Below are 26,429 nucleotides of genomic sequence, written 5' to 3'. Positions count from 1 at the left end.
CTACTAGAATTATGTACCTTTAAATTTGATTATATTAGAACAATGACGAACTTCAAATGCAGGACCGATATTTAATAATATGAAATGTACCCATGACAATTTAATGCAACATTAACCTTGGCTTTAATGTTGATGATAAAGCATGCAGAGAAACTGTAACTTTTTTTGGGGGGGAAATCCATTTTTGTGCAATACTAAATGCATTTATCCTACAATTGTGTACAGGCAGAGCAAAAACGCAACAACCAACAGCTTTGAAAGGTCATTTACAAGTGCTGTTCTTGTACTTCAGTATGCAGTGTCACAATTAGAGGAACTTGGAACCAGCCTCAAATACAACCAACTCATTTTGCAAACTGACTTCTCATCAAAACTCATGAGTGCAATGTTCAGCAATGTCCCTATGGCAGACAATAACAAACTGAAGGGCTAGCACAAATTACGTTTTACTCCAATTTTATGATTCAAAATTTGGAATTTGTCAACTTCATTAGGTGTAGTTACAGGTTTGTCATTCTAACTTCAAATAAAATATATTACTACTGAATTAATCATGTACTGTTATATATTCTAACTTGTGCTGTACTCACTTAACCAGAAACCAAGCACCTAATTCGGAATTATTGTCCTGCAAACAATCTTGGCAGCTTTACGGAATTATATTTTTCTCATGGACAAATCACTACTATCAAACAACACAGAAGCAGAAATGCAAATGAATAGAGTGAAGAAGTGCCAATTGATTGATCAGTACATAATCTACATCATTAGTTCTCACCAGCCACAAGATCTGCACAAATGATTTGCGTTCCAAAGGTGGTTGAGCAAACTTCAACAATCCAGTTCTACCACTGTCCATGTTCTCAACTGCTCTGCATAGAAAATACCACAGCAACACAGGAACCCACTTCAGCCAAGTACATCGAGCCCCCAATTCATATGCAGCCAGATGCTTCATCAGTATAAAAATATCACAATCATGTTAACAATCCTTTCAGTCCAATTATGATTAAGCAATCCAACTGAGACCATTACAAGGCAATTTAAGAGAATTAGAAATTACAAGTTGCTGCAAATAATCACCACTTTTTAGTTTTTGTCATCTGATTTGTGGGCAGCACGGTAGCACATTGGCTAGCAATGTTGCTTCACAGCTCCAGGGCCCCAGGTTCGATTCCCGGCTTGGGTCACTGTCTGTGGCGGAATCTACACGTTCTCCCAGTGTCTGGATTGGTTTCCCTCCGGGTGCTCCGGTTTCCTCCCACAGTCCAAAGATCTGCAGGTTAGGTGGATTGGCCATGATAAATTGCCCTGAGTGTCCAAAAAGGTTAGGTGGGGTTACGGGGATAGGGTGGAGGTGTGGGCTTGGATGGGGTGCTCTTTCCAAGGGCCGGTGCAGACTCGATGGGCTGAATGGCCTCCGCCTGCACTGTAAATTCTATGATTTGATAATCTAAATGACAAAACTCCACATAATAATCATTCCAACACCACAAGTAATTGCTCCATATTCTATTCCTCTTCAGACCTTCCCTCCCGGATCAGAGTACACCTCCCCTGTGACACCATTTAAATCTCTAAATTAAGATTCTGCCACTGTCAAAATTTACACTCCTAACCAAAATCCTGAACAAAATTCTCTATCATGACAGCAGCGCTACTGTGCTAGATGGTCTCCCATCTCCATAAATTTGTGGTCCCTGCACCCCACCCCATTCACCCATTCCCTTCCTAAGTGCTTCTGCCTCTCCATCTCCTTCTCCAAAGGGCCCTCCCTAAAATCAACTTCTTTCACCAAAATTTTGCTCACTGTTCCTAACATCGCTTTATGTAAATGGTTGCCAGGGGTGGATGTGACAAACGGATGAGATAGGAAACCTTACTTAAATTCTTCACATGATCATGTTTCAGGTATGCTATGCAGAACACATTGACCAAAACATAAACTGAACTAATACAGCTTCGCTTGAAAAACATTTCAGTTAGTACATTTCTGTTAATGCGTCTGTTCATAGATACTTTGAACACCTTTTTTCTCCCATATATGATTATTTTGGAAATATGGTGACACCCTGCAAGTTTTTGAAAATGAACAAAATTCACATGCGCTATTTGTTTACTCCTTCCTTCCTTTCCTCGCCGTTGCCATCTCTCCCATCATCCGCCATCACCATCTTACTAACCCCAGCCCCCCGCAAACAAGTAGCTAAATTCAGCAGACTGATTTTATTTTTTAAAAGCAACAGTAGGCTGTTAAGTGTCTGTTGGGAAACAAATTTTAAAGAAATTAACTTCTGTCATCACGTTTATCAGAACCCGCGTTCCTAGAATTTTCAGGTTTCCCCCACTCATGTTAGTGAAAGAAGTGCATTTTAGGGAGGGCCCTTAAGGAAGTGGAGTTTGTGGGACACAAGTATTTATGAAATAGGGGAATGGAACTTAGTATGGCATGACACAATAGGAATAACAAATTTATGGAGATGGGAGGCCACAGAACATAACAGCGCCGACCTGTGAAACCACTCTAAAGCCCATCTACGCTATTCCCTTAACATCCATATGTTTATCCAGTGACCATTTAAATGCCCTTAATGTTGGCGAGTCCACTACTGTTGCAGGCAGGGCATTCCACGCCCTTACTACTCTCTGAGTAAAGAACCTACCTCTGACATCTGTCCTATATCTATCTCCCCTCAATTTAAAGCTATGTCCCCTCGTGCTAGACATCTCCATCCGAGGAAAAAGGCTCTCACTGTCCACCTTATCTAATCCTCTGATCATCTTGTATGCCTCAATTAAGTCACCTCTTAACCTTCTTCTCTCTAACGAAAACATCCTCAAGTCCCTCAGCCTTCCCTCATAAAATCTTCCCTCCATACCAGGCAACATCCTGGTAAATCTCCTCTGCACCCTTGCCAATGCTTTGGAAAGAGCACCCTACCCAAGCCCACACCTCCACCCTATCCCCGTAACCCCTCCCAACACTAAGAGCAATTTTGGACACTAAGGGGCAATTTAGCACAGCCAATCCACCTAACCTGCACATCTCTGGACTGTGGGAGGAAACCGGAGCACCCGGAGGAAACCCACGTACACATGAGGAGAACGTGCAGACTCCACACAGACAGTGACCCAAGCCGGGAATCGAACCTGGGACCCTGGAGCTGTGACACAATTGTGCTAACCACTATGCTACTGTGCTGCACCAGCTAAGACAGTAGTGATAGTGATAGAACATTTTCTCCATAATTTTGGTTTGGGATATATGTTTTGAGACCAGCAGAAGCTTAAACAGAGAGATTTAAATGAAGTCACACAGGAGATGTACACAGAGTTATCTTTGGGGAGGAAAAGGAGATCGGGCATTTTCATTTTTAAAAATGACAGTTGGAAATCCATTCTAAAGGAATGTTTGGACAAAGCTAAGTCGACAAAAACACATGGAGAGGCTGATTCACCATAGAAAAATATTAAAAGAACATTAATGATTTAATTTAACCTGACGGAATGATTAAACTATGCTATACCGGACATTAAGCAAAATGCGTCCCATTCAAAATTGGATGTCAAACAACGCTTTCTGATCAGCGACACCAGTTTGCACTTTCTTTTTTTTTAAATTTAGAGTACCCAATACATTTTTTCCAATTAAGGGGCAATTTAGCGTGGCCAATACACCTTGCCTGCACATCTTTTGGGTTGTGGGGGCGAACACACGCAGCCACGGGGAGAATGAACAAACTGCTCAAGGACAGTGACCCAGAGCTGGGATTGAACCTGGGACCTTGGCGCCATGAGGCAGCAGTGCTAACCACTGCACCACCATGCTGCTCGATACAGTTTGCACTTTCTTTTTTTAAAATTTAGATTACCCAATTATTTTTTCCAATTAAGGGGCAATTTAGCGTGGCCAATCCACCTACTCTGCACATTTTTGGGTTGTGTGGGCGAAACCCACGCAGACACGGGGAGAATGTGCAAACTCCACACGGACAGTGAACCAGAGCCGGGATCGAACCTGGGACCTACAGTTTGCACTTTCAACACCATTGCAGTATTTTCTAATGTATCTTCCGAATGCTGCTATATCATGCATAGATAAGTCTTTGTTGCATGAAGTTGTCTTTGTAATTCATTTGCCTCCTGTTCCATTTCTATCACCAAGAGCAGCAGGAAACAGTCAATTTGTAAATCTCTTTAGCTTGCAATCCAATCAATTGGCATAGAATTAAGATAGATCCCATTAGAAGTCCTATTTAGCTATTGTTAAGCAAATGACGCCAGACACAACAGGCATTCATGAAACAATATTAATATTTTCAGCTGCATTAAAGAACTGATATAATTCAAGCTCACTACAACATAGATTACATAGAATTTACAGCGCAGAAGGAGGCCATTCGGCCCATCGAGTCTGCACCGGCTCCTGGAATGAGCACCCTACCCAAGGTTAGCACCTCCACCCTATCCCCATAACCCAGTAACCCCACCCAACACTAAGGGCAATTTTGGACACTAAGGGCAATTTATCATGGCCAATCCACCTAACCTGCACATCTTTGGACTGTGGGAGGAAACTGGAGCACCCGGAGGAAACCCACGCACACACGGGGAGGATGTGCAGACTCCGCACAGACAGTGACCCAAGCCAGAATCGAACCTGGGACCCTAGAGCTGTGAAGCGATTCTGCTACTCACAATGCTACCGTGCTGCCCCAAACAAGGTTTGACAGTTTGGTTTGCAAGCAGTTAGAACTTTCAATACCACAATAAATACAAGATGAGCGCATTTTACTCAGTGACTTCACAAATGGTGAACATTTTTTTTTCTTAAGAATCCAATCCATCATTTTCATAGACTCCTAACTGTGGAAAAACTGCACTTCCTGGAAGTTGGTACTTACCAGGTACTCGACTCCTGTTATAGTGCGGTTCGCATGTCTCATCGAGTAGGCAAGTCTGAAAATTCCATCACTGGTTTCACCATTACCGTAGAAACCAACAGCAATTCCCGCACTGAAAAAGCAAGAAATTCCATTAAGATGAAATCTGTTAAATTCAACAATTTTGCCAAATATAATTTCATGATTTGGAATATTAAAAAATAACATGCAAAAAGATATTCTGACAAAATTACCCATCTCTTTTACGGCAGAGCTACCTCTGACGAAGATTAGAGGAATCCCACTGCTATTGAGAGACAAGGATTGTACTTCACCTTTCATAGGAACATAGGGGCAGGAGTAGGCCATTTAGCCTGTCCAGCCTTCTCCGCCGTTCAATTAAACCATGACGGATCATCGACCTCAACACCACTTTCCCGATATCCTTTGATATGATTAGTCCTCAGAAATCTATCAATTGCTATCTTGAACATTCTCAATGAATGAGTTTCCATAGCCCTCTGAGGTAAAGAATGCTAAAGATTCACCACCCTCTGAATGAAATAAATTCCGTCTCATCTCAGTCTTTGATGGCACGTCCCTTATCCTGAGATTATGTCCCCTGGTTTTAGACTCACCAGCCAGGGGGAAACATCCAATCTGCATCCATCCTGTCACACCCGCTAAGTTTCAACGTGATCACCTCTCATCTTTTGAGACTCTACAGAATACTGGCCCAGTTTCCTCAATCTCTCCTCATAAAACAACCCCGCCATCCCAGGGATTAGTCTGGTGAATCTCTGTTGCACTCCCTCTATGCCAAGTTTATCCTTCCTTCAATAAGATGATCAAAACTGTCCACAATACTCCAGGTGCAGTCATGCCAAGGCTCTATACAATTGCATCAAAACAGTACAAATTGAGATATGGTTTGGAGACCGTTAATAACAGTATTTTCAAATTTGTTACTACCACCCCACAAAAACGTCATCTGCATGCGTCATGAAGACGCTCAAATGTTTCCCTCCATGTTGCCAATAAAACATTGCAGGGCCTGCTTTCAACTGAAGACAGCCAAAAACAAAACCAACAGCACAGTGGTACAATGATTAGCACTGCTGCCTCACAGCAGCAGAGACACAGGTTAGATTCTGAGCTTGGGTGTGTTTGCACGTTCTCCCCATATCTGTGTGGATTTCTTCTGGGTGCTCCAATTTCCTCCCACAGTACAAAGATGTGCAAGTTGGGTGGATTGGCCATGCTAAAATCGCCCCTCAGTGTCCAGGGTTGTGCAGATTAGATGGGGTTACAGCGATAGTGTGAGGGAGTGCGCCTAGGTAGGTGCTCTTTCAGGTGGTCGGTGCAGACTCAATGGGCCAAATGGCTCCTTTCTGCACTGACAAATTCTATTCCATGATTAAATTCACTTTGTTGGTTGATATTAGAACATAAATGAGACTTGCGGTGGCGGCCATGGAAGGGTAGGTTGCACATTTGATAGCTCCCACCTGTAAGGGACATTTGGACTTTTTCCCCCCATATTTTTTTTCAGATTTTATGGGATAAAGCAGTGAAGAGTGAGACAGTAAGGAGAAATCCCCCTCCGGTGTATGGAGAATTGGACCAGAAGTGGTCGTGTGAGACGACAAAGTCCTATAAGGGAGATGCAAGCAGAGCTGATAACACGGGACAGCATGGCGGAGGGCAAGAGCCATGGGGAGACGACACAGTGGACGACGGAGTAGTTGGTGAAGTTTTTTCGAGGATTGCTTCGCCAAGCTGAAGGAGGACATGCTGGACCCGATCAAGGCTTCGATTGATCAAGTGGTTCAGAATCAGGAAACCCATGGGAGAGCGATCCAGGAGGTCGAACAAAAGTTGTCGAGCACGAGGAATATATAACCGTGCTGGAAAACAAGGTTTGGATGATGAACGGCCGCCAGAAAAGAATGCCGGAGAAGCTGGAGGACCTGGAGAATAGTTCCAGGAGGCAGAATCTCAGGATTGTTGGCCTCCCTGAAGGCAGTGAGGGATCAGATGCGAGGGCCTATGTGACGGACATGTTGGAGAAGTTAATGGGGGCTGGGGCGTTCCCTCGGCCTCTGGAATTGGACAGAGCACACAGAGCCCTCGCGAGGAAGCCCAGAGCGAACGAACCGCCGAGGACCATGGTGGTACATTTTCACCGTTTCATGGACAAGGGACACATTTTGCGGTGGGCCAAGAAAGAACGGAGCAGCAAGTGGGAGAATTGTGAGTTGCGCATTTATCAGGACCCGGGAGCGAATTTGGCCAAGAGGCGAGCTGGGTTCAATCGGGCAAAAACAGCCCTCTTTAAGAAAGGGTTGAAGTTTGGGATGCTGTACCCAGCCCGTCTGTGCGTCACACATGAGGAACAGGACTTCTACTTTGAAATGCCAGACGAAGTATGAACCTTTATTAAAGAAATAAAGCTGGACGCGAATTAAAAGACACAAGCCTTGGAGAAGTACTGTGGCAGCGATTTGTGGTGCAGGATTGTAAAACTTGAAGTAATTCTACGTGAAATAATGGGCTGTGTGGATGGTTAAAAGTTGATCTGTCTGGTAGGGACCTTGTTGGGGGGTGGGGGGGGCTTTGAATTTAGTTCTGCGTTTTGGGGGACAATTTTTCGAAAGTGGTTGTTTCTTCACTGTTTTTTTTCCTGTTGTTTGTTTACTGGGGAATGTGATGCTTTTAAAATGTTCATTCATGTGAGGGGGGCCAGTCAAGAGGGCTTGCATGTTCACGCATTTGAGGGAACTGAAGGTGGACATGGCAATGCTACACGAGACACACCTAAAGTGTTCCACTCAGGACTGGATTCAAAGACCAGGGGAGGGGTCGCGATCTTGATCAGCAAACAAGTGGCATTCGAGGCAGGAAGAATCGTGTCAGACAAGGGGGGGTAGGTACATAATGGTGAATTGGTGAGTGGGAAGCTGGAAGGGGTCGCGTGGTACTTATGAACATTCATGCTCCGAATTGGGACAACGGGAAATTTATGAGGCGGGTGTCAGGTAAGATCCCAGACTTAGAGTCACATAACCTGATCATGGGAGTGGACTTCAACACAGTCATTGATCCAGAATTGGACCCACCAAAATCCAGGACAGGGAGGAGGCCGGCTGCGGCAAAGGAATCGAAGGGGTTTATGGAACAGATGGGGGGAGTAGACCCATGGAGGTTTGTACGGCCGAGGACGAAGGAGTTTTCCTTTTTTTCCCACTTGTCCACAAGGTATACCCTTGCATCGACTTTTTTGTGCTGAGCAGGGCGCTAATACCGAATGTGGTGGATACAGAATACTCGGCAATTGCAGTGTCGGATCATGGCCCACACTGGGTGGATCTACGGGTTAATTTGGAGACAGGGCAACGCCCACTGTGGAGACTGGATGTGGGGTTGCTAGCGGACGAAACGATCTACAGGTTAGTTTGGAGAGAGGGCAACACCCGCTGTGGAGACTGGATGTGGGGTTGCTAGCGGACGAAACGATCTGTGGCCGGGTTAACAAGTCCATCCAGAACTACCTGGAAACGGGGGAGGTCTCTGCAGTGACGGTCTGGGTAGCTTTGAAGGCAGTGGTCAGAGGGGAATTAATCTCGATACGGGCCCACAGAGAAAAGGTGGAACGCGCTGAGAGGGATAGATTAGCGGAGGAGATATTCCAGGAGGACAGGAGATACTCGGAGGCCCCGGACGAGGGGCTACTGAGGAAGCGGCGGAGGCTACAGGCGGAGTTTGGGCTGTTGACCACAGGGAAAGCGGTGGAACAGTTGAGGACGGTAAGGGGGACGATCTATGAGTACGGGGAAAAGGCAATCAGAATGTTGGCGCACCAGCTCAGGAAAAGAGGTGCGGCCAGGAGATAGGTAAAGTAAAGAATTGAGATGGTAATACTGTCCTCGACCCAGCGGGGGTGAACGAGGTGTTTAAGGACTTTTATAGTAAATTATATGAGTCGGAACCCCCGGCTGGGGTGGAGGGGATGAGGCAATTTCTGGATCACCGGGTCTCGCTCTACGCAGATGACCTGCTCTTGTGCATTTCGGACCCGTTGGAGGGGATGGGGGAAGTGATGAGAACCTTCGGGGAATTTAGCAATTTTTTGGGGTATAAATTGCACATGGGGAAAAGCAAGATGTTCGCGATCCAGGCAAGAGGGCAGGGGAAGAGACTGGGAGAGCTGCCGCTTAGAATAGTAGGGAAGAGCTTTCAATATCTGGGACTCCAGGTGGCCCGGAAATAGGAGGTACTACACAAGTTAAACCTATCCCGGTTGGTAGAACAAATGGAAGGGGACTTTAAGAGATGGGACATGCTCCCGCTATCACTGGCGGGGAGGGTCCAGACCGTGAATATGACGATCCTCCCCATATTTGCATGGGTTTCCTCCGGGTGCTCCGGTTTCCTCCCACAGTCCAAAGATGTGCAGGTTAGGTTGATTGGCAATGCTAAATTTCCCTTAGTGTCCAAAATTGCCCTTAGTATTGGGTGGGGTTACTGGGTTGTGGGGATAGGGTAGGGGTGTGGGCTTGGGTAGGGTGCTCTTTCCAAGAGCTGGTGCAGACTCGATGGGCCTCCTTCTGCACTGTAAATTCTGTGATTCTATGATATCTCTGTTTGTCTTTCAGTGCCTCCCCATCTTCATCCCCAAGAACTTTTTAAGCGGGTGAATAAGATTATTTTGGGCTTTGTGTGGGCGAGTAAAACACCGCGAGTGAAGAAAGTATTGTTGGAGCGCAGTCGGGGGGTGAGGGTGGGTTGGCGCTGACGAACTTCTGCAATTACTATTGGGTGACTAATATAGCCAGGATTAGGAAGTGGGTAGTGGGGGAGGAGTCGGCATGGGAGCGGATGGAGGCGGCGTCATGGAAAGACACCATTCTGGGAGCATTGGTAACAGCACCTCTGCCGTTCTCGCCAGCCTGATACTCCACAAGTCCGATGGTGGTGGCAGCTCTGAGGATCTGGGGGCAGTGGAGGAGGTATAAGAGAGTGGAGGGAGCATCGATTTGGACCCCGATTTATAACAACCACAGGTTTGTACCAGGTAGGCTAGATGGCGGGTTCCGGAGTTGGCAGAGGACAGGAATTAGAAGGTTTGGCGATCTATTTATAGATGGGAGCTTTCCCAGCTTGAAAGCTTTGGAGGAGAAATTTAAACTGACTCCAGGGAATGGTTTTAGGTATTTGCAGGTGTGCAACTTCCTGAGAAAACAGGTGCCGGCCTTTCTGCTGCTGCCGCCACAGGGGATACAGGATACAGTAATTTCCAGTGGGAGAGGGGAAGGTATCGGATATTTACCAGGAGCTTTCAGAGAGGCGGAGGAAACTCCGGTGAAGGAGCTTACGGGCAAGTGGGAGGACGAGCTAAGAGGCGAGATAGAGGCGGGTCTATGGGCGGATGCCCCAAGCAGGGTTAATACCTCCTCATTGTGTGCCAGGCTTAGCCTGATACAATTTAAGGTAGTCCACCGGGCACACATGACAGTGGTTAGGATGAGTAAGTTTTTCGGGGTAGAGGATAGGTGTGCGAGCTGCGCGGAAAGCCCAGCAAATCATGTCCACATTTTTTGGGCATGCCCGAAGCTTGGAGGGTTTTGGCAGGGTTTTGCTAAGGCAATGCCCACAGTGCTAAAAACACGGGTGGTGCCGAGTCTGGAGGTAGCGATAGAACATAGAACAGTACAGCACAGAACAGGCCCTTCGGCCCTCGATGTTGTGCCGAGCCATGATCACCCTACTCAAACCCACGTATCCACCCTATACCCGTAACCCAACAATTCCCCCCCTTAACCTTACTATTAGGACACTACGGGCAATTTATCATGGCCAATCCACCTAACCCGCACATCTTTGGACTGTGGGAGGAAACCGGAGCACCCGGAGGAAACCCACGCACACACGGGGAGGACGTGCAGACTCCACACAGACAGTGACCCAGCCGGGAATCGAACCTGGGACCCTGGAGCTGTGAAGCATTTATGCTAACCACCATGCTACCATGCTGCCCTTTTTTTAGCAGGTATAGGTTGGAGGGTTTTGGCATCTTTGGAGTGGCAGGAGTTCAGGGGGCGAAAGAGGCCGACGTCCTGGCCTTTGCTTCCCTGGTAGCCTGGAGGCGGATCTTATTAATGTGGAGGGACTCGAACCCCCCGAGTGTAGAGACCTGGGTTAGTGACATGGCTGGGTTTCTCAGTCTCGAGAAAATAAAGTTTGCCTTAAGAGGGTCAATGTTAGGGTTCTCCCGGAGGTGGCAGCCGTTCGTTGACTTTCTCGGGGAAGATTAAAAACATCAGCAGAGGGATTGTTGTTGTATGGTTGAGGTGTGTGAAGATTGGGCTGGGGGCAAGGGGGGGAATTTTTATTTTACCATGCATATGTCATTGTTTTTGTTACTGTTCTAAAAATGTTCAAATACTTTAATAAAATATTATTTTAAAAAAGATATTAGTACATAAATATTTCCTACTCCCCAAATTAATTGTCACAAGTTTTGATTTTTCAGTTAATTTGACTCTTCTACAATCATAAATTATAAAACATTAGTGTGGCAAATTTTGTTCTTGTTCTACTTGTATTTTGTTCCCTGCTGAGAGCTCCTTTAATATTTTTCTTGCAAAGAGCAAGACATTCTTCACATATACCATTTCACCTAAAATAGTTGCTGAAAAACTGGATGGAAACAATGGACTGAAGGGTGGAGCATAAAACAGACAATGTCAAATCGGATCTGTCAGCTCATTATAAAAAAACCTTGCTTGATTTTCCTATACATTAAATAAATCCAATATCCCTGGTTTTACAACCCTGTCCAAGTTCAGAAATTCTAGTGAATATTCTTTTAACCTATAAACAAATGTAACATCACTAATATTTGGATTGTAAACCATAGTCTTTATGAAATTATAGTGAATTTCATACAGATGTGCTACAATCCCACGCATTCATACAAAATATTTTTAAAATTATTGGGAAAATCACAAAGATATACAACCATACAATCATCCCTTTAAATTTAAACGGTGCGAGCATTTCACATAATACTTACCGCATTTCAAAAAATTAAATGTATAGAATGCTTTAAAGTACTTCAGAGAGGGACCCAGCAAGAGAATAGAAAAGCACGTGAGGCGCGAGTGAGAGGCAGCGAGAGGGAGAGACCCAGCAAGAGGTTGTAAAAGCAGAGAAGAGACCTGAGAGATATTAGTCACAGAATCATTATGGTGCAGAGGAGGCCAAAGAGTTCCAGAGGCAGAAAAATCTAGGAGCACCCTGAGCTTCGAAAAGAAGTGAGCAGTAACATCACAGGAAAGTTGCAATGTGATTGGCTGATGAGCATTGCTGCTCAAGGGCTGACTATAAACAATTGGGAACTTTAAAAAATTAACTGTTAGTAACAAGTCTGGAGCTAACGAGTCTCATCATTTATTCTTAAGTAATGTTTATTACTGTGAAGGCGTTGCAAGGGTTTATCAATATACCTAAAGTTTTAAGTTTTATTAATATTGGTTAAGCTTTAATATTCATTAATAACGTTTAATACCAGCATTAGGGAAGCACAAATGGATGGCACTGTGGCTTCACAGCGCCAGGGTCCCAGGTTCGATTCCCCGCTGGGTCAGTGTCTGTGCGGAGTCTGCATGTTCTCCCCATGTCTGCATGGGTTTCCTCCGGGTGCTCCGGTTTCCTCCTACAGTCCAAAGACGTGCAGGTTAGGTGGATTGGCCAAGATAAATTGCCCTTAGTGACCAAAAAGGTTACACGGGGTTACGGGGATAGGGTGGAAGTGAGGGCTTAAGTGGGTCGGTGCAGACTCGATGGGCCGAATGGCCTCCTTCTGCACTGTATGTTCTATCTTCTATGTAATTAAGGTTTAATTGCAGCAACAAGGTCATCAGTTAATAATTAGAGAAACGGCAGGCTGTCCCAACCTCGAGATCGCAAATTCTGTGCTCTGTGGGCACTCCCAGGTGCTTCCCACATCCTGGACAATCATTTGTGTCGGAAGATCCCTCAGTTGCAACAGCTTGAGTTCGGAGTTGTAGAACTTAAGCAGCAGTTGAGAGATACATGGATAGCACATTTATAGATATCTTTCCACCGCCCCACCCCAAGGTTAAGAGCATGCGGGGAGAGAGGAAAGGTGCGACCACCAGACGGTCAAAATAACAGGCAGGTTAGAGAAGCCTCCTGAGCGCATCCCACTCTCTAAGTATTTGGTCTGAATGTTGATGACAGTGCTGATTCATCTGAGGAATGCAGCCAAAGCCAAGTCCATGGCACCATGGGTGGCTGAGCTGTATAAGGAAATCTGGAAGTGTAATAGTGTTAGGTGATTCTATAGTTTACCAAAGGCAGGGCTTTCTATAGCTGCAGGCCCGGGGGGACATGGGACGTGTACAAAACAGGCAGGTTACAAATGAACAGAGCTGGGACAGAATTCCTGGAGGGGCATTTTGCTAGTGCTGTTGGGGACGGTTTAAACAAACTCGGCACGAACGTGCGAACCAGGAGGTAATATTAGAGAGGAATACCAAGGGGCACAGAATACGGGGAGGAATAGATTGCACTCGAGAAGGGAATTAAAAAGTTAATAGGTGGGATCAGAGTAAAAGAAGAAACTGAGAATCTAAATCAGGGTTATATGCATGATGTGAACGCATAGAGTGTGGTAAGTGAGATTGGTGGCATACAGGCGCAGATCACCATGTGCAATCATGTTGCGATTACAACATAGACCTACCTCAAAAAAACTGGATGTTAAATATCCCTCGATACAAGATATTCAAGAAAGATAGGAAAGAAAGAAAAGAGGGAGGTGTGGTGGTTTTGATAAAGGAGGGCATGAAAGGAGGATCTCACCCAGAGGGATCAAGGACAGAATCTATTTGGCTAGAGCTCTGGAACAAAAACAGTGCAATTACATTGCTAAGTGTAGTCTATAGGCCATCAACTAGTGGGATGGAATCACAGAATTGTTACGGCACAGAAAGAGGCCATTCGGCCTATCATGTCTGCACCAATTCTCCAAACGAACTTTTTTAATTAGTGCCACATCCCCTGCCTTTACCTCGTAACCCTGCACTTGTGTTTTTTTTTCAGAAAATCATCTAATGTCCTTTTGACTGCCTCAATTGAACCTGCCTCCACCAAACTTCCAGGCAGTGTATTCCAGACCCAAACCATTCATTGCGTCACAGATATTAAAACCATTTCTAAGCAGGTAAAACATTTCCACTAAAACTAAAAGAAATGAGAGAAACACTGCTTATGCATAGAAACAAATTAACAAAGAAATTTCAGAGATTACAAAAAATTGTGGAGTGCTTATAATCGCGGATTTGAATTATCCAAATATGGACGGGCATAACAGTAGTGTTAAGGGCAGAGAGAGGTAAATGTTCCTAGAGTGTGTTCAGCAAAACATTCTACAGCAATATGTTTCTGGTTCAATGACTTGGTTCTTGTAAACTAGGTGTGCCAAGTAGATCAATATCATTAGGCAAACATTTAGGAGACACTGATCATCGTATCATTGTGAAAAAGGACAATGAACAGTCCATAGTAAGGAAGATTAACTGGGGAAAATCAACTTCAGCGGGTTAAAAATGAATTAGGGCTGAATAAACTGGGGGCCAAAGGTTAGCAGTAAACGGTAGCCGATCAATGGACTATTGTTAAAGAGCAGATAGTTTGGACACAGTCAAGATATATTCCCTCAAAAGGGAAAGTTGGGGCAAACATATCCAAAGCTCCCTGGACGACAAAGGCGATAACAATTAAGACAAAGATGAAAAATTATGCTTATGACAAGTGAAAATACAATTGAAAGCCCTGTAGAATACAGAAGGTTTAGAGGAGGTTTCAGAAGCAAGCAAGAGAAGCAAAGAAGGGGTATGAAGAGACTAGCAGCTAGCACAAGAAGGAATCCCAAAGTCTTTAACAGGCATAAAAATAGTAAAAGGGTGGAAAGGAGAGGAGGGCTGATCAGAGACCAAAAAGGGGATTTACACATGGGGGCAGAGGGCATGGTTGAGGTACTTAATGAATAATTTGTCTTGAGGAAAATAGTAAAAGCGGAGGTAATTCAAGCACCAGATGGGTTTCAAATTGAAATACTGGATCGGTTACCTGTACTTAAAAATTGATATGGCACTGAGACTGTTTGAGATGCAACCAAGGATACAGGAGAGAAGTGAAGGTGGAAGTTGCAGAGGTATTCCGCGGACTCGGGTGGTGCCAGAGGGCTGGAGGATTGCTAATATTGCACCTTGTTCAAAACAGGGTGTAAAAATAAGCCACGCGATTGCAGCCCAGTCAATTTAACTCTGTTGGTGGAGAAACTTATAGAAACAATAATTCAAGACAAAATTATGTCACATGGACAAATGTGGGTTAATTCAGGAAAGCCAGCATGGATTGCTTCAGGGGAGAACACATTTAACTAGCTTGTTGGAGCTTTTTGAAGAGGAAACAGAGAGGGTTTAGGAGGGGAATGCTGATGATGTGGTGTTCATGGACTTCCAAAAGATGTTTTACACAGTGCCACACTTAAGGAATAACAGGGACAGTAGTAACATGGATACAGAATTGGCTGAGTGACAGAAAACAGAGTAGTGGTTCATGGATGTTTTTCATGCTGGGGCAGAGTTTGTACTTGAGCTCTCAAGGGTATTGTGACCCTTGCTTTTCCTGCTATATATTAATGAACTAGATTTTGGTGTGCAGGTGACAAGTATTGTGAACTGAGAGAAGGATAGTGTAGAATTTCAAAGGGACTTGGACAAGTTGCTGGAAAGGTGGACAGGTGGCAGATGGAGTTCAATGTCAAGAAATGTGATGTGATTCACCTTGGTAGGAAGAACATGGAATGCCAATATAAAATAAAAGGCATAATTCTAAAGGAAGTGCATGAGCAAATTTGATGGGCTGAATGGCCTCCTTCTGCTCCTACATCTATAGTCTTATGGACCTGGATGTGTATGTGCATAAAACATTGAAGTGGCAGGACAGATGAGAGAGCAGGTAATAAACATACAGTAAATGGGGTTTTATATATTTAGGTTATTGTGGTTGTGTACAAAATCTCTTTCAGAACCAAGTCACGTGACATCATTCGCTACTTTGTAAGCTTTTGTTCTTAGTCTCGCAGCAGCATACAGTGAAGGCATATTTAATAAACCTCTGTTCACGTTCCATCTAACCCATGTGCATTAGTAATCTATTTCTTTTGTTCTCTTGTCTAAAGATATAACAGTTTACAAAAAGAAAACTGATGATGAGGATGGGATCAAAAAAAACATTTCACAAGGAAGAAAAGAGGCTAAACTTCAACGGCCGATATAGAAGAGTTGAGCTACTTCAACAGGTCCATTGATCAAGCAAATTAACAAGTAGTCAGAAATTGCACTTGGCATCAGAACTGGTAAGGGTTTTGGGCAAAACATTCAGAGGGCCCATTCCGATTTTAGACCGGCACTCCGAGGAGTTCAGGCTGCAGAGCTTGCCATGTGTCGTACAGAAGACACAGAGGTGGAGAGGAGAGAAAAGAAAAAATTCTCAGCTTGCAATGCTGTTACAAATTGGGAATTCAACTAGATTGAATGAAAGACTATTAATTTAAGGGAAGATGGGAAACCATTCCTATACAACTAGAAATGTGGTGAGTAGGGGCTTTTCACAGTAACTTCACTGCAGTATTAATGTAAGCTTACTTGTGACAATAAAGATTTTTTTTTTAAATGGTGGGAAATTTTGGTGCAATGAAAAATGAAATGAAATGAAAATCGCTTATTGTCACGAGTAGGCTTCAATGAAGTTACTGTGAAAAGCCCCTAGTCGTCACACTCCGGCGCCTGTTCGGGGAGGCTGGTACGGGAATTGAACCGTGCTGCTGGCCTGCCTTGGTCTGCTTTAAAAGCCAGCGATTTAGCCCAGTGTACTAAACCAGCCCCATGGGCTTATTTGATTAAGACTCAGAACTGGAAGTCATACTCGGAAAGATTCCATTATCATTTTCTAGCCAATAAGATTTTGGAATCTAGCCAATAAGGATATTTAGGTCCCTGCATTACCAAATACAATTGTAAGCTAAAACTTTCAATTTAGGAAGCTTGGTTCTGCCCGAAAAACCCCGGGAGTAAGACGTATCAAGAATTTGTTCAAATATTCAAAGACCATTCTGCACCAAAGCCATTGAATATTGCGGAGAGGTTTTGATTGCATCAAAAGAATCAGTTAGAAAGGGAAAATATTGCACAGTCATCGTAACCCTCGAGCAACTTAGAGTTTTGCGAATTTGGCTACTCGTTAGACGATACAATTAGAGCTCACTTGGTGTGTGGTTTGAAAAATGGGGCCATTCGAAGAAGACTATTAACGGAATGTAATCAAAGTCTGAAGACTGCATTAGATATTGCTGTTTTAATGGAGCTTGCAGCCAACGAGGTTTCTCAGTTCAGAGCAAGCACAAGGATCCATAAAATGGCTGTCGTCCAGAAGAAGCCTACCTAGCAACCGGCTGAATTCTGGAGCAAGAACAGCCAACGTATCAATTGTGGCAGAACTGGCTACACAGCTAGAGCTTGCTCGAATAAGCTCAAAGGAAGGCACAGAACCCACTTAAAGGAAGGGGCAAAACAAATTCAATGAAGAAAATTCACAATGTGGAAGAAAAGAACAACTACAGTGATACTATAGCACTTCATTCTGATGAAGAACTGAAGCTGAACATACTCTCAGTCCAGGGTAATTCACACCATTTTTGGGCAGTCCCAAAACTGAATGGACAACTTATCAAAATGGAGGTTGATGCAGGGGCTGCTGTCTCCCTAATTCATGAGGCCATCTATGAATGGAAACGTAATCACCTGCCTTTGAAGCCAGCATATGTGATCCTGAGGACCTATATGGGGGAAATAGTGCCTCTGAAAGGTTACATCACAGTCACGGTTAAGCTAAATGGACAACCGCGAGTTCCCAGTCCAAGTGGTATAAGGAAGTTTTCCAGCTATGGTCGCTCTTGGCTGGAAAGGATTAAACTGATCTGCAGTGCTGTGAACAGCTTAGTTGATTCAAAGTTAGACTCGCACACCATCATGGAAAAATACAGCAGTGTTTCAGGAGACACACAGCGCCCATGAAAGGAATACAAGTGTCCCTGAAGATTAGGGAAAATAATCAACTGAAATGCCTCACGGCTACAGCAGTATCCCCTGCTCTACGTCCAAAAGTTGAATCTGAACTGCGACGGTGGAAACAGGAGTCTCAAATCCCCCCACTACGACTGACTGGGCAACCCCTATAGCACCGGCCATTCCAGAGATTTTAAGACAACAATCAATCCGGTTCTATGTGAGGATCAATACCTGGTACCATTGATTGAGAATTTGTTCCAAGGCCTCGCAGGAGAACAGAGGTTCAGCAATACTGACCTATCGCAGGCTTACCTAAAATGATAGTGCAGCTGAATCCTTGCTCACCTTCATCACTCACAAAGGACTATTCCGCTACAAGAGATTGCTACACTAGCTTTGTCTCAATGGTCCTTAGATCATTAGTAGCTTACAGGCAGAACAGTATTACCTAGATGATATATTGATAACCAACACCAATGAACAAGAACACAGATGACACTTGGAAGCCACAATTAAATGCCTTCAGATGCATGGGCATCGTGTTAGGAATGCTAAATGTGATTTCTTTCAGACATCCGTACAATATCGAAGACATGCCATTGACAATAAGAGTTGAACACAAAGCACCTAAAAAGTTGGAAACTATTAAGGAGGTTCCACAACTAACGAATATCACTCAACTTGGATCATTCCTAGGGTTAATCAATGACTATGGAAAATTGGTACAGAATCTGGCAACACGATTGAAACCATTACACACATTGTTATGCGCAAAACGGGCATGGCAATGGATATCTGGGGCTGGATCCTCCCCGACAACGAAATCACGTTCGGCACCAGGGTGGAGAATCCAGTTTCACACATGGAATCAGGACCGGCGCCGGTTCCGCGATTCTCCAGCCCTCGACCGACCGAAGTCCCGACGGCGTATTTCTAATCTGGTCTTGTTGTTCAGGATATTTGCGTGGCGGCTGCAGACTTAGTCCGCGGCCGCCACGGTCGGGAGCGGGCCAATTGGAAGGCAGGGGGGGCCTCATACAGGACAGGGTTCTTATTTTGCGGGCAGTCGAAGTCGGATGCGCAGCTGATCGGGGACACTATTTCCGCGGTTTGAGTCCGCCATGGAGCACGGTGCAGCCGCTGGATGCCGCCGTCGTGCTCACACACGGCCTCTGACCCGGAAGTGCAGGGGACCATATCTGCAGCTGGAGCTGCGGGCTCCACGATGGATCCTTGCTAGCCCCCTGCAGGGATGTGAATCTGTGGCCTTTTGATGCCAGTTTTTCTGGCATAAAAGACCACAGTTTTCACAACGGCGTGGGGGCATAGTCACTGAAATGGAGAATCCAGCCCCTGATGTGAAAAAGCAGATCAGCCAACAAATGAAACACTGAAGAAGTCAGAAGTGTTGGTGCATTTCAACCCAAAGTTACCATTAAACATGCTTGTGATGCCTTGCCATATTGTTGCAGCGTTGGTGTCACACATAACTGCCTTCAGGGGAAGACAGACCAATAGTGTTTGCATCTCGTACATTAACAAGTGCAGAATCTAACTATGCTCAGTTGGAGAAGGAGGCACTGAGTACTACATTTGGTGTATGGAAATGTCATCAATATCTGTATTATTGTCACTTCATAATGCTGACGGGCCACAGGTCCCAAACAGCTATTTTTGGGCCACACAAAGGTATCCCTTCGCTGGCTGCAAGGAGACTCCAACGATGGTCTTAAATACTATCTACTAATTCCTGCGAGATCAAATATCGTCTGTCAGAAAATCATGTCAATGCAGAGGCATTATCACATCTGCCTTTACCAGCTGGCCAAATACCACTTAGTCATGATAATATTTTTTTACTGTTCACATAGACCATGTTCCAGTGACTGCAGCAAGTCCAAAGACAAACCAAAAATGATCCTCCCTTTTAATACCATTTCCAGTATCTTCCCTGAAGATACTGGAAATGGTATTAAAAGGGAGGATAACAGGAAAACATCCTGAATTAAAACTGCACATTTCCAGGAGACGCGAGTTAACAGCACAGGACGGATTCTGGAGTGGGGGATGAGAATAATTATTTCTCCAAGTTTGCGGCAAAGAGTATTGGAGCAATTACCTGAAGGACACCCGGGTGTAGTTTGAATAAAGGAACTAGCACAAAGCTACTTTTACTTTTGGTGGCCAGAAATTGATGCCCAGGTAGAAGGAAAACAGGATTGTGCCAGCCATGTGCACGGGTAAGGAACATAAGAACTAGGAGCAGGAGTAGGCCATCTGGCCCCTCGAGCCTGCTCCGCCATTCAATGAGATCATGGCTGATCTTTTGTGGACTCAGCTCCACTTTCCGGCCTGAACACCATAACCCTTAATCCCTTTATTCTTCAAAAAACTATCTATCTTTACCTTAAAAACATGTAATGAAGGAGCCTCAACTGCTTCACTGGGCAAGGAATTCCATAGATTCACAACCCTTTGGGTGAAGAAGTCCCTCCTAAACTCAGTCCTAAATCTACTTCCCCTTATTTTGAGGCTATGTCCCCTAGTTCTGCTTTCACCCGCCAGTGGAAACAACCTGCCCGCATCTATCCTATCTATTCCCTTCATAATTTTTAATGTTTCTATAAGATCCCCCCTCATCCTTCTAAATTCCAACGAGTACAGTCCCAGTCTACTCAACCTCTCCTCATAATCCAACCCCTTCAGCTCTGGGATTAACCTAGTGAATCTCCTCTGCACACCCTCCAGTGCCAGTACGTCCTTTCTCAAGTAAGGAGACCAAAACTGAACACAATACTCCAGGTGTGGCCTCACTAACACCTTATACAATTTCAACATAACCTCCCTAGTCTTAAACTCCATCCCTCTAGCAATGAAGGACAAAATTCCATTTGCCTTCTTAATAACCTGTTGCATCTGTAAACCAACCTTCTGTGACTCATGCACTAGCACACCCAAATCTCTCTGCACAGCGGCATGCTTTAATATTTTATCGTTTAAATAATAATCCCATTTGCCGAACGCACCACCATTGCCCCCATTGCATCCATTGTAGTGGCCTAAAATGCCGTGGCAATGTCAGCATGTTGGCTTTGCTGGTTCATTCAAGGGGCACATGTCCATGGTCATTGTAGACACACATTAAAAGTGGCCTGAGATGGTCCTAATGAAGTCAACCACTGCAGAACAAACCATTGAGAAACTCGAGAGCATTGAGAAATTCAGGAAAACTGAGCAGATAATGAGCGTCACTGGGCCACAGTTTACAGCCCAAGAGTTTGAAGACTACTTAAAGATGTGTGGAGTTAGCTCTTTTCTCTCCCTACAGATGCTGCCAGACTTGCTGAGATTTTCCACCATTGTCCCTTTCGCTGCATTTACCACACTTCACTCCCCATACACACCATCCCAGCCAATAAGATGGCAGCAAGGAGAGCGGCTCCCCGTTTTACGGACACCAAGCTTGAGGCCCTGCCAGATGCCTTGGAGGAGTGACAGGTGACCCTGTACCCCGGCCAGGGAAGGAGGCTGCCAGCCATTGCCATTCGCCATGTCTGGACGCAGGCGGCAGAGGCTGTCAGCGCCATCAGCCGTCCGGACCGGCCAGCAGTGCCTGAAGAAACTGCATGACCTCCTCAGGGCAGCCAGGGTGACTAGACAGCTGTGCCACTGGCGCCAAACCCTAAACCACACACACATAATGCTACACCACCCCCCTCACCAAGAGGGGCAGCCAAACCCCTACCCTGTTCCACATGCCAACACTCATACCGGCCGCCCTGGCCACTGAAACCATCAGCTATCCACCCCCTGGGCTGCATGCAGCGAACGGTCTAACTGTGCATTGTCTATACCCCCACCCAGGAGAAGGCCGCCCATAACCGCCGGAACACCAGAGCTCATTGCAGAGTGTATTGTCACCATTCTCCATCCCACCTGCTGTTACTACCAACCCTGGGAATTGTCAAGTATGCCAGGATCAAGGCGCTATGCATACTGCCCAGGGGTTTGGTGCAGACGTGCATGATGCGCATCTGATGATCACAGACCAACTGCATGTTCATCGAGTGGAACCCCTTTCGGTTTGTGTAGAGCGACCTGTCATCTGCAGGTGCTCGTATGGCAACACACATCCCATTGATCACCCCCAGAACCTGGGCATCTCGACAATTGCAGCAAACTCCGTTGCCCAGGCATGCTGGTCAGCTCGGACCTCACTGAAATGGGTGTATTGCGCCAACTGAGAATATAGGGCCTCCATGACAACGCAGATGAATGAAATGAAAATCGCTTATTGTCACAAGTAGGCTTCAAATGAAGTTACTGTGAAAAGCCCCTAGTCTCCACATTCCGCCGCCTGTTCGGGGAGGCTGGTACGGGAATTGAACCGTGCTGCTGGCCTGCCTTGGTCTGCTTTACAAGCCAACGATTTAGCCCAGTGTGCTGAACCAGCCCCTTGATGCATCTGTGCTCGGTGAGATCCCGGATGGTCCCCACTCGGCGACTGTAAGAACCCCGTGGTGTAAAGGTTCAGGGCGACCTTCGCCTCGACAGCCACCGGGAGTGGGTGACCTCCCCCCCCCTATTCCTCCGCAGTGCCAGGAGTGCCATAATCTGGCAGATATGTTGCACTGTCCCCCTGCTCAGCCAAAGTTTTCAGCAGCATGCAGGTCCACAAATGGTCCTGGCAGGTCCATGAATGACGGGCCCTGCCAGCACCCACAAAGCCTCATGTGACACCTCCTTTGCGCCTCTCCTCCTCAGCATGTTGGGCAGCCAGCACTCCATCCTCAGTGGCTGCCTCCTGTTCCTATGGGACATACTCCGCTGCTGCAGCTTCCTCCTCCTCGAGCAGCTGCAGCTCGTATGCCACAGTATACCCCCCAGGGCTGCAGCGACTAGCAGGAAAGCCACCACTGCTGGCTATATTCCAATATCAATTGTCTGCAGGAGGTGAAAGGCCAACAGGTTAGTATGGTGCGTATGCCTTGCCCAACCCAGTTCAATGGTGTACAAGGTGGCCCTGGTTGGCACTGCGGACCCTGCCCCCACATGCCTTCCCCCAATCCCCGCACCCCTGATCCTTTCGGTATCTGGCACCGCGGGGGCCTCTGGCAGGAGAATGCATTCCTGGAAGGAATGCATTGACGCCGCTGATGAGGCACCAGAGAATTGTGATTTGCCGTGAAACCAGCACCCGCCATGATTTTGGCATCAAAAACTATCACGTTTCCCGATTCCATTGTCAGCCGAGAGAATCCCGCCTATAAGGTCAGCACCACACCACCCATCCATGAATAGTTTAGCTGATAGCTTTGCCCAGTCCTTGAAGCATGCACTGAAATCTTCCAAGAACCAATTCGTTACCATGTGAAGAAGCTTTTAGCAACATACTGAAATGCGACACATGCAACTGCACAAAGTTTCCCAGCTTTGGTATTGATAAAAAGGAAGCTGTCGACTATCTTTGACTTACTCTTGCCAGAGGAGACATCTGACATAGTACAGCGAAACCAACAGTCACAGATCTTGAGACAAGAAAGTAGCTCAAGGAAATGTACATTTCAACAAGAACGAGTCTTAGTACGCAGAAACACCACTTGTGAGAAGTGAGATCCTGTGACAGTATTAGCTCAGACTGGTCCAACCTCCTACACGTTCCAAACGACAAACTCGTGCGGAGATGCCGTGCAGATCAATTATTATCAACACACACTAGTGTGCCAGTGCTACCTCAGGAGGTAACTGTCTCCGCTCCATCTGCCTGTGGTAACGTCTCGTTCATCTGCAGAAGAGATCACGTCAGAAATACTTGCTACTGCTCGTTCTCCCTTGGAAAAAGAGACTGTAATACCTTCCACTTTGGAGAACCCAAAAATATATCGTAGGTCGAGAATAATAAAGTCCCAAAAGTGTATAGGCAACCAGCGAGAAATATTTGATCATCTATCTTATTGACTGTGTTATTACAATGCAATAATTTGATGCCTGCACTTGTGAATATATGTAATTGACTATGTTAAAATACTAGTTATTAGTTATGTTGGGCCCTAGAAGTAAAAGGGGGAGGGATGCTACATATGTGACTTTTTAAAAAAATCTATGAGCTTTCTCACAAGAATGCAGAGCATGTTGTTCCGTGCAATGTCTCTTTAAGAGACATTGCGGGGCAGCACGGTAGCATGGTGGTTAGCATAAATGCTTCACAGCTCCAGGGTCCCAGGTTCGATTCCCGGCTGGGTCACTGTCTGTGCGGAGTCTGCACGTCCTCCCCGTGTGTGCGTGGGTTTCCTCCGGGTGCTCCGGTTTCCTCCCACAGTCCAAAGATGTGCGGGTTAGGTGGATTGGCCATGCTAAATTGCCCGTAGTTTCCTAAAAAGTAAGGTTAAGGGGGGGGGGGGGGGGGGGGGGGGGGGTTGTTGGGTTACGGGTATAGGGTGGATACGTGGGTTTGAGTAGGGTGATCATTGCTCGGCACAACATCGAGGGCCGAAGGGCCTGTTCTGTGCTGTACTGTTCTATGTTCTATGTTCTAAGAACAGATTTACGTGACACGCGTGATGCCACCAGTTGCTTCGTGGGTTTTTGCTCTTGTACCAGTCTTTGTATAGTGAAGACCTATTTAGTAAACCTCTGTTAATGTTGCATCCAACTCACGTGCATCAGCAATCTATTTCTTTTGTTCAGTTTATGTAAAGTTACAACACGGGGCTTTATCTACATGAGCACAAAGTACAAAAGCAAGTCCCCAATTCAGCCTCAGCTAAAGTTTGCATCTGGTTCTGGGCACCCACTTTAGGAAGGGTCTAAAAGCATTAGTTAGGGTGCAGAAAAGATTTACAAGAATGGTTCCATGGATGAAGACCTTCAATTAGAAAAACAGAGTGGAGAGGTAGAACGGTTTCCTTAAAGAAAAAATTGAGAGGAGATTTGATGATGGTATTAAAAATCATGAAGGATCTGGACAGAGGAAGGAGGGAACCGCTTAATTAAAGGATCAAGAACGAAGCAGCACAAATTTAAAGTAATTAGTAAAAGCAGAAGCGACACATGGAGAAAGTTTAGTTTAACAGAGTGCTTAGGGGTTGGAATGTCCTGCCAGTGAGTTTGGTGAAGGCAGGATCAAGTGAAGCATTCAAAAGGAAATTAGACTGTTATCTGAAAAGGAAGAATATATAGGGTTACAAGGAGGATGTGGGGGAATGGCAGTCAGTGACACAGTTGCTCATTCGGAGAGCTGGTACAGCAGACACGATGGTCTCCTTCTGCGACCTAACAATTCTGTGACAAATGCAAACCTTATGAATTTCAACTACCTGTTCCAACTAGTGTAGCACACTCTATTCCAACTGTTACTACTTAATAAGCACAGCTTCAGTAAAATGTCATGCAGTTCCAAGAATTCTTAATTTTCATATTCAATGAAATCTGCAGTTAATCTTTGGTTTCAATCAAACCCAAGGTTTTTAAGTCACTGCTGAATCCAGGGACCAGATGCTGAAACCTTACGACCCAAACTTCATTAAAGATTGAAAATGCCAGATTTATTTTATTACTAAATTACTTGGTGAGCTGGAAGGTGAGAAATGAGAGGCAAGGGGCGCGATTCTCCGCAAATGCGGAGAATCGAAAAGGCTACCGTGGGACAGGCTGTGACCCACGGCAGCCTTCACGGCCACTTCCGGGGCCGATTCTCTCCCCCGGGCGGGGCTAGGAGCGTAGCCCCGTGCGTCACGGCGGCGCGGCCTTGACGACGGTCGTCAAGGCCGCACGTCAAGCGTCATGGCGGACGACGCGGCCGATTACGTCAGCCGCGCATGCGCAGGTTGGACAACGCCAACCCGCGCATGCGCAGTTGGCGTCTTTCTCCTCAGCCGCCCGGCAAGACGTGGCGGCTTGATCTTGCCGGGCGGCGGAGGGGAAAGAGTGCGTCCGTTTTGGACGCTGTCCCCTCCCGAGCACAGTCGTGGTGCTCCCGTGCCAATCGGGCCTCTAGATGCCCCAAACGGGCATCTGGCGCCCGTTTCACGACGGTAGCGAGAAGGTGTGTTTGCTGCCGTGTTGAAACGGGCGTGAAGGACCGGCCTCTCGGCCCATCGGCCTTGGAGAATCGCCGCTCGCCGTAAAAAACAGCGAGCGGTGATTCGTGGCGTGAGTCGGGGGGGGGGGGGGGGGGGAGGGGAGAAGAATAGCGGGAGGGCGTGAAAAATGTCAGGAGGCCCTCCCGCTATTCTCCCACCCGGCGTGGGGGGCGGAGAATCGCGCCCAAGGTGTTTTAAAATGTCAGATGCTCTGCTGCAACAGAACACAATTAGCTGCATTAGTTCTTATTCATGCTGCAGCTGCACATTGGAGAATTTCACAAAGATCCTACAAAACTTTA

General features: G+C 45.9%; 1 protein-coding gene across 5 annotated transcripts in view; it reads right to left on the bottom strand.

Annotated features, from left to right (window-relative positions):
* The window catches only part of LOC119978690 (protein tweety homolog 3-like), a 286,190-nt gene that overhangs the window by 148,597 nt on the left and 111,164 nt on the right, over window positions 1-26,429 (bottom strand). For all 5 annotated transcript variants that reach the window (XM_038820488.1, XM_038820484.1, XM_038820483.1 and 2 more), the window contains exon 3: window positions 4,905-5,016. In XM_038820488.1, the coding sequence (XP_038676416.1) occupies window positions 4,905-5,016 (112 nt within the window). The remainder of the gene's footprint in view (window positions 1-4,904; window positions 5,017-26,429) is intronic.

The sequence above is a fragment of the Scyliorhinus canicula genome, chromosome 15, assembly GCF_902713615.1.
Source record: "Scyliorhinus canicula chromosome 15, sScyCan1.1, whole genome shotgun sequence".
Classification (NCBI taxonomy): domain Eukaryota; kingdom Metazoa; phylum Chordata; class Chondrichthyes; order Carcharhiniformes; family Scyliorhinidae; genus Scyliorhinus; species Scyliorhinus canicula.
Note: the sequence above shows the minus strand (reverse complement) of the source record. Positions and strands in the feature narration are given on the sequence as shown.